The 10,024-nt window shown below is 37.8% G+C and overlaps 1 protein-coding gene across 5 annotated transcripts in view; it reads right to left on the reverse strand.

Annotated features, from left to right (window-relative positions):
• Positions 1 to 10,024, reverse strand: part of LOC119577213 — a 106,088-nt gene that overhangs the window by 15,512 nt on the left and 80,552 nt on the right. For all 5 annotated transcript variants that reach the window (XM_037924952.1, XM_037924951.1, XM_037924950.1 and 2 more), the window contains exon 5: positions 9,065 to 9,371. In XM_037924952.1, the coding sequence (XP_037780880.1) occupies positions 9,065 to 9,371 (307 nt within the window). The remainder of the gene's footprint in view (positions 1 to 9,064; positions 9,372 to 10,024) is intronic.

Below are 10,024 nucleotides of genomic sequence, written 5' to 3' on the forward strand. Positions count from 1 at the left end.
CTAATGTATACTATACAGTGCTTTATAAGATTTTTTTTTTTTTTTTTTTTTTGGGGGGGGGAGGTAGTGTTGAGAATCTCATGTTTTATAATCTTTTTCTCCTTATGACTTTGACCTGGATTTTACCCTTAGTCTAAACTAAGTAACACAAACGTAAAATAATATTATTGAAATTATCATATGATTCTTGACCGAGGATAAGTCAGGTGCACTGACGATAAATATCTTTCTTAAAATGAAAATATGACATTGCAGGATCATTTTCAGACATGCGGTTGAGGTTATTTTTTCAGACTTCATTTTAATCAGGATGTTCCATGATTAATAATGAAGAAACGTTTAGTAACTATTTATATTTATATTTTCGTGTTCCTATGCAAGTAACTCTAGTTATCAAGATGCATGACCTAATTTGCTTTTTAATACCCAAAAGTTATTCAAAGCCCTTGAGTTTATTGAAGCCTGAATTCAGCGTCGCTTTGTTAGCGAAATCCCCAGCTGACTGGTACTGAGCAGTCCGCGAATGAGTAAATTATTAGAAAATTAAGCATTACTAATTTTATTATATGGAGGATAACTTGCTATGCCACGCCACAGCTCTGAGTTTCGAGATTCAACGGAACATTATGATTGCTACATTATTGCATATCTATAAAAAAAAAAAATGTATTGTCCACGGGATGCTGAAGGTGTAATATATTTTAAGTTGGTGTTATATTGCTAACAGAAGAAAAGTATTTTTTATCGTCATCTAATGCTGTTAGATGGTTTAAGGTTCCCATATTTCTCCGGCTGTTAGCTTATTTCATCATTCTAGTGTTTTCTATGCGAACGAATGGAACTTCAAGGTGTCACTCAGTATTAACAGAAATACAGCTACTGATATTGAAAACAATTCCCAAGCCTTTAAAAATGCTTGATTATTGAGGAAAAGTATAGTGTTTTGTATACTGTTTTAAGGCTGAGAATGTTCAGGATTCAGAGTGACAAAGTGGTTAGTGACAACAAATTGTTCTTGAAAATATGTGAAACGCCTGAGAGGCAGAACTGGTGTTTCATATTATAATTATTAACGGGGTGTATTCCAGTAATGACAGGGTAAGTCATGATATTGGCATTCGAATAGAGAGCATGAAGACGATGGCAATAGCTTTGTGCTGATAGCATCTGTCTTTCACTCTCTCTCAAACACACACACACACACACACATATATTTAGTGTATACATAATATATCTATACAATATATATATATATATAATGTATATATATATATATGTACGTATGCATATATATATATATATATATATATATATCATATATATATATAGATATATATATATATATATATATATATATATATACACAGAGACATATATATATATATATGCATATACATATACTTACAGTATATGCACGCGAGCGCGCGCGCACACACACATATATATACACATATGCGTATACATACATACATACATACATACATATATATATATATATATATATATATATATATATATATATATATATATATATATATATATATGCATACATGCATACATGTAAACACAATCCCACACTAACCACTCTTTCAAACAGATATACATATATAAGCCTACATTTCTACACACACTCACACGCACATATTCAGTATATGCAGTGTATTTCCTGTGAATCCTAATACAATATATTAATTAAGCAGGTAACCATGTTACTGTTATCATTCCTGCTATTGGCAGAATCCAACGACTTTAATAGTTGAATTGCAACTGATGTTAGTCACAGAGTACTTATTGCTATGTTGATAACACAAGGTTACTATAATGTTAGTTTTGTAAATTTTAATAGAACTGGACAGTAGAATTACGCGGTAGATGCGTTAGCTAGTTAGAGGGAATAGCTTTCTTTTTCACATTCCAGGTAGGTGTAGATGCTTGTCGCTGTTAGGTATTCTGGTAGATGCATTCGGGTTAGTCATAAAAAAAGTACACCTGCTATTGCCAGTATCATGTAGACAGTATCACCTCGTGTTACAGTCTTTTGACAATTTGCTCTTGCCGTTACTAGATGCTCATGATAAGCAGAATGTGTTCTGTATTCAAGATAATATAACTGTCTTCCGAAGTCCTGGCAGGTGCATCGAGTGTTAGCTGAACGGCAAGAGAAAGAGGGCTACTCTAGCCAGTTCTTAGCGGTGATTTAACAGGTATTTGTTTCTTGTTAGTAAGAAGAAAGAGGAATGTCTCCATAGGCAGGGCGCTACACCTGCTGCTCATGGCTTGGCGACAGCCCTGGGTGTATACAAGCGAAGACTTACCTGCTTGGCTAAGCTAATCTTCTGCTGAGCCGCGATAGCTTCTCTGTAAGATGTGCGAGGGTGGAGGTGATTGTGTCTGTGTCGGCTTGCAGGGCAGAACCGCTTCTTTGAGGGATGTGACCTCCTGCCTGGTGCCCGTCACGTCGCCGGTAATGCCGAAGACCGCGCGGTCTATCTCGACGACGTGTCGCTGCAGGTGGCGCACGGCCGCCGTGAAACGGCTTAGATCCGGGTCATTCTTCCGCGGCTGCTCGTAGTGATGAGCTGGCTGGTGTGGTGTGCGCGTTCGAGGTCTGTCCGAGGCGCGGCAGGTGCTTTCCGTCACTGCCTGCGTCACTAGCCGAGTCCATGATAGCACTGGTTCTGGTGAATGCTCTCGTTCATCAGCATGTTGTCCAGGTCATCCATGACGGGTGACGCGCTGGTGCCAGGGTCCTCGGCTGGCTCAGAGACCGCCGGGAGCTTCCCAGTTGTCGCCCGAAGATCCGCGCCATTCCGCCCTCCCCCCGCCATAGCCTCGACCGTCACCCTGGCGACGCTTGGGTTCTCTCAGCTCCCCCATGGAGCCTCCGACCTCTCCCTGGAGGCGTGCGCAGCTTGGTGTCCCAGCTGGGCAAGTAGGGAGGCCGCCGGAGCTCCATGCCGTAGGAGGCCGACCTTGGCGGCGGAGGTGGAGGCATGGCCGAGGCGGAGGTGGGCAGGGAATCGGCGTGCGAATGTTCCCCGTCATCTTCCGCGTCCTCCTCGCTGGAGTAAGTGGTAAGCCGCGGCGGCGAGGGCGAGCTGGAGCTGTTCGCGGGCGCGGGTCCTCCGGGGGTCGTCACCGCCTCTCTCACCGTCCTCAAGCATGTCGAGCGATCTGTTCAGCCAGGGAGCCTCACTGAACGATGGAATCAGGATTAGATTAGTTTGCACTTTAATGAAACACATAGCAATCCATGCTAGGTGAAGTATCTGGAAAGTGGAAATGATAGTATGTTATTATTATTATAATGTGTGATTATATTATAATGTGTGATAACATATGATACCCAGGCAAAACAAAATACTGATCGTTACAATGCAGAAATGAATGCATGGTAATGAAAGTATAGTATGGTATTATTATATGTGACAGTACTATGATGTATATTATGATAGCAGGTCAAAACAAACTACTGATCGTTACAATACAGAAATAACTGCATCATTTCAATGCATGGCTGCTGCGCAAATATATTGAGACAAAGTGTTTAGAGAAGAAAAAAACTGAGCATCGTCATAAAAAGAATATAAAGCGATATGTGGTTGGATCGTATGATTAAAAAAAATAATAAGGAGAGGTCAAAGAGAAACATGTAGTAACCTCAGAGAGAGAGAGGAGAGAGAGAGAGAGAGAGAGAGAGAGAGAGAGGAGAGAGAGATGAGAGAGAGAGAGAGAGAGAGAAATTTACTGACGATATATGATAGTCTCGGTTGACGTGTGAAGACTACTGATTAAAACTTGTCGGTATGTATGTGTATCCGTATACGTGCTCGCGCGCACACACACACAAATACACTTTCCAATACAAAAACAAACACACGTACACACATAGATACACACAACAGTTTTTGCGTAAAACTAAAAATCAAGAGATAGAAAATGTCATTTGGTCTGCAGCCTAAAAAATGTCAGATCTATTTATCTACAACACTTACAATGTTTCCACTTCCATACGTTAATGTCAGATATAGCCTGGGCACAGTTAACCCCTATTGGAACATTGTGAGATATAAATAAAATTATTTTTTTCTTAACTTTGAACATAGCTCAAAATTGTAATTGGATTTATTGGATGATGTGTACGTTGACAATTTAATTTATCCTAACTCATAATTTAGTATTTAATACAGGAGGAAGTTGATTTAACTGCAATTGACTCCTTCCATACACTCACCATTGCCATGATGTGATTGTGTTGACCATAATATTGTATGAAGTGATTATGACGTTTTATTTCGTTTTATACAGACGTACAACGATACGAACATATACACGAATACACACATGTGCACAAGCACAAGCACGCGCGCGCGCACGCACGCATGCGCGCGCGCACACACACACCCGTATATAGAGAAGGTTCATATGCAAGATGTTATAAATATTTATGTATGGAGAGAGAGAGAGAAAGAAAAGAAAAAGAAGAGAGAGAGATATATAAGAGATAACTAAATAGAGAAGAAAAGAGAAAAGAGATGTGGGTTGCGGAGTATATCCTTCCAAAAAATATCACAGACCAACAGAAACTAGGGGAAGTGGATTCACATCCTGTGTAGCGACAAACGGCAGAAGCTGTTGGTTAAAATACTGCGAGAATCATTCAGGGTGAGGCAAGCAGTGATAAACGGAGTTACGTAAAAAGGGTATCCAGACCACTCAAGACTATACGTACTGCCTAGATTCTTCCCTAACACAATTTCCTCATATATGTAGCTGACTTACTTAGATCAAGGTAATACTTTTTACTTTCCTATTTCTTACGTTTTTTTTAGTATTACCCAGTTAATTGGATTCATTAAATCTAGAGCATAGTACAGTGTTAGTGCAAGTATATGGTTTTTGTGAAAGAAGTCAGTATAATATAATAATAATAAATGTAATGTTTACTGCAAAGAAAATCTGTAGCTATAACTCCAGGAATGAAACATACGATAAACTACATATAAATGCGTAACTTTATTTACGTACGATTTGACATGATACATTCAAAACTTCCTTACCTTAAGTTCACGAAGTTTTCTCCCGTATCCTACAAGTATCATCAGCAAGGCAGACAGGCACTGGTGTTCAAGGTGCACAACTGGCCACATAGTACATATTCAACTAAACATTCTCTGGTTAAGGGTTAATGAAAGGACACAGCTACTGCATAACATAACTTATTAACTATAGGGTCCAGTCAACTAAAAGGTTCTACACACAAAAAGGGAACTTGTTCAAAACATTACATGGAGGTGAGAACTTGCTATATGTAAAGTCAAACAAAATATATCAACCGCACATCCATACAACATGCAAGCATTCAGATATAAAGCTATTATAGGGTCGTTCAAATGTGTATATAGGACTCTGATACAGACTAACTCACATTGAGCTACAAACATATTGAACTCAGAAAAAACAGAGGCAAATAATGGGACAGTGTACTGGTAGCCTACATGTAAAATTTACAAAATGCATGAAAATACATCATTTAATCTATAAAATACATGAGCAATCTTTTATGCATGTCAAAACTATAATTTTCATCAAGACTACACATACAGAAAAATAAGACACTGAAGTATTTCTTTCTACTAACCGGAGAAGAAACAAATCAGAAATACAACTACATTCTACACTGATAACTCAAAATGTAGCTGAGTAAGATGCATATACAACATGTTCTCCGGAGTTACAAAATTGACTTTCTTGTAAGGCCACATCTGTCACATCGTCTCCAAGACATGAGAAGATGAAAACAGGGACGAAACGGATACCGTGGCACTGACATTACCTTCTTTACGCTGATATTATCCCCAAGAGCCTGTACGCCTAAGTCTTTTGATTTGAGCTACAGACATTTACAGGAAGACAGGGGAAAGGCACAGTCCAGGCAAGTCGGTCGTTCTTCATCGGTAAAAGGAGAGCTTTTACCCCCCCCCCCCAAAAAAAAAAAAAAAAAAAAAAAAAAAAAGTGTCGAGTAAAATGTCAGTTTGGCGGCTGAACCCCCAAAACCGCAGCGGAGAATGATCCTATGCATTCAAAATTGCATATCACATTGCCGTGAAGGCACATTGGGTTGCATAACATTACAGAGACTGCAAGGATAACGTGATCTAAAGCTAGTTCATCGATAGATCCTCCAGAATCATTAACGAAATGTCGGGAGATCCGACATGAATCTAAAAGGACGTAACAAGGAAAATAAATTTCATATTCAAAATACTGTACTTCCAAACACTGGGATTGCAAGTTCACGATCCAGTAGTGGTTAATATTTGAATTCATACATTGACATTGACGAATAAATCATGTATGCAGACTAGATATATTTATCTTTAATGTCAAAAAAATGCCTTTTGATCCCCCGAAAGGAAAGATTCCAAGGCTGTAAAGCTCTTATAATAGTGACTTTTAGGAACTTAAAAAAAAATACGTAATAAAATCGAAAACGTAAAGTTATTATCTTCTCGATTTACATTCTAACATCCTGTAAAATTATAACATTCATTGTGTTTATATTTACATAATAAAACTATTCATTAAATTTATCAAAAGATATCAGTTAAAAAATAGTAAGTGGTCATTATATTTTCGGCTTTATGTAAGAATTTGGCGTATAATTATTTGTACAAGCTCTGCACTAATATCTTCATATAACGACCAACTTTCCCCATGTAAATATCTAAACCTAAAGTCTATAATTTTTATTTACCCCCTAATATACATACCCTGTTGCATAGTTTAGGATATACCAGCCAGATAACACACAGACCTTTAAAGAAAATCTGCTGAGTTGCGGTGCTGTAAAATGCCTAGATATCTGAAAAATACTACAGATATCATTTTGCTTAAGGCGTGTTATGATGACCTGTGTTAGTTTCTTGGGTATACGGAGTTGCACGAGTAAAACGTCGAGTAATATAAGATTTTGATAAGTAAATGTAGCATTGGAAGTCGAAGTTGCATGGGAAAGTCAGGAGGAAGGCAATGCTGTGGTATGTACAAGTGACCCGCTGGCTACGTGACATGAGTTAGACCCAGCAGCTGTTATGACGAGTGTGCTTTGGCTATGCATGTTACTACATTAAACACGCAGGCTGGATTTGATTGCGTTGCTAGCTGGAAGGCAAGGCCGAAGTCATAAAAATAAGATAAAGAGTTAAAAAGGAAAAGATAAGGGGCCACATGCAGATAGTATTGGTAAGTTAGTAATTTTATTTGGAATGGCAACTCCCCAACTATATTTATATATATATATATATATATATTATATATATATATATATATATATATATATATAATATATAATATAATATATATATATTTATATAAATTAATTATATATATATATTATAAGTATATATTTAATATATTTTATATATAAATTATATACATATAATTATATATATATAATTTTATATATATATATATATAATAATACTCGGTGGATAGCAACTTTTTAAAGAAACTGTGTACGTGATGTCAGTTCACAATTATCGAGAAACCCTTTCCCGACGAATCATATCTACTTTTATTCTTCTATACCAGCAATACGCATACATTCAGTTAAATATGAATGCAAAATCTTAAAATGAACTACTAGATGAATAGGTGAAACGACTTGGAACATGAAACCTGTAGTTATTTTTTCGAAATTATGCCGATTTTCTCTTATTTTATTTATTTTATTTTATTTTTTATTTTTTTGCTTATATAATTGACTGTATCATAGTCGTTCACGGTCTGCTAGTAAAAATTTTCTTTACTAAATATCAAGTCCCTTTTTATTTTGACTGTTGGCACGCAAGATAAACTTATCCTCACTATGTGTTTTGGAAGGCATGTTTAGTACAATGTACATCTGATTTAGGCGCAACTGAAAAGATATATTCGAACACACGCACAAGAAGCCATATGAACATGTTAGAGCACTCGCGAACACTATTCTTGTGAAATAGTTACCTTTATTGTGGTAATATTTCCTAATGACTGGAGTCAAAGCAACACACGAGTATTTAGTAAACGTGACACTGCACTATTTATATGTTTTTTATACATAAAATAACTGTATTGACTATATATACCTTCTCAAACTAAAGAATGACTTTCTGGCATGTAAAATATATTTAAGTCTGCCAGATCTATGTACAGTATTTAAAAATAACGTAAGTGTATCACCTAAACAGTAATCTACGTTCTGTATATCTTCGCAGTGGAATAGCCACGCTACAAGATACTGCAAGTCCACCGTGAAGTATCAGTTTCGTCAGGATGGCTTGCTCCTATGGGCTCTTTGCTCTCAAACCTGTTCCGTTTGATTGACACGAACGTTTCCCTCATTCGCGAGAGTTTCGACCCGAGAAGAGTTCCATTTCTCGAGCGAGTGCGAGGCTTTCGTAAATTTTTTTCCTCGAAATTGACCTTCAAGGTGGAAGACCGCTTTGAACACCCTCTTGGGGCCGTTCTCATGCCCATCCCTTGCCCTCTCCTGAACGGTTTTAGAGAAGAAAAGATCACTGTCAATGTCATTGAACCAGCTTTCACTGCGGACTTCCGGTTTATCCTCTACTTTCTCTACGTCATTCTCGGATGACTTTGATGACTTTGAATCTCTTGACGAACCCCTGTTGCCCTGACTAGACTCTGACCTGTTGTCGTTGAGCTCTTGGTACTCAAGCGCCGAGAGGGAGCTGCCCGTTCTTCAAGGCTGCTGCGGCGAGAGTGCGTCGGTTCTGTGGCGCGCGACGACCTGCAACGGCAAGAGGGGTTAGCATGGATGACTTTTATCCAGATGGTGAAAACCAGACGTTAGGTACCTCTGCTATGTGGTAGTTAAGTGATACCTGTGTATATTTGGAAGAAATTTGTTTTACGAACATAAAAAAAAAAAAAAAAAAAAAAAAATTATGATTACATCTTATTTCATTAAGAGCAATTTTCTGCTTCACCATTCACGGCGAATTGTCTAGCTACATCGATCGTGCAGTAAATACGAATCGTGAATAGAAACAGTAATACCTTGAGGGCCTTTCACCCTCTGCTTGGTTACGCATGTAAGCGTGGGACCCGCCGTCGGCAAACCGTCTTCATTGTCCTCAGGCTCCTTCGCTACTTCCGTTGGCGTGGACGCAGCTGCGGGACGAGACGCTTCCGTCGGTACCATCCCTGGAAGCTGTATCCCCTTATGCGCCGACATCCCTGGCAGCTGCACGCCCTTATGGGGAGGCGTGAGGGGCGGTTCCGAGTCCCTCTCCGCCATCACTGTCTCCGTTTGGCTCTCGGAGCTCACGCCCACACGCGTCGACTTACGGGCGCGGTAGGAATCCTGATGGGTCACAGAGAAAATGAGTGTGAAATAAGAGTAAGTGAACAGAAAAATATCTTGTTGACCTGAACGTAATGGGAATAGTGAGTGAATGTTATTCACTTATAAAGTTTTTTTTTTCAACATGTTCAGAATCCTTGCAATGACTAACGTTGAAAATACATTAATAGTTCTGGTTCTAATTACTGAACATTGAATAAACACCGAAACTACGGGTAATGATGTTCGACATATATATACGTGCAGTCATGTGCTCATATGTGGATGTTACGTGAGTATATCTATCTATCTATCTAATATATATATATATATATATATATATATATATATATATATATATATATATATACATACATATAAATATATATATATATATATATATATATATATATATATATATAATATATATATATATATATATATTTCTCGTTAAAATAAATAATGCCATGATAAGGACAATCGCTATAAGCACTTATATAGATATACAAAGCCTACATGGCCTGTATCACAGTTAAAGCTCGAAAGTCACTGATTAGGGTTAAAGGTCAAACATGTCTTTGTGTTTATCGTGTTGTTCCTCACTTTGTTGTCAAATGACGAAATTATCAACAAACTTCGTGCGGTGCAAAAGGATTATTACACAACCTTTAAAA

Source organism: Penaeus monodon, chromosome 9 (genome assembly GCF_015228065.2).
Source record: "Penaeus monodon isolate SGIC_2016 chromosome 9, NSTDA_Pmon_1, whole genome shotgun sequence".
NCBI lineage: Eukaryota > Metazoa > Arthropoda > Malacostraca > Decapoda > Penaeidae > Penaeus > Penaeus monodon.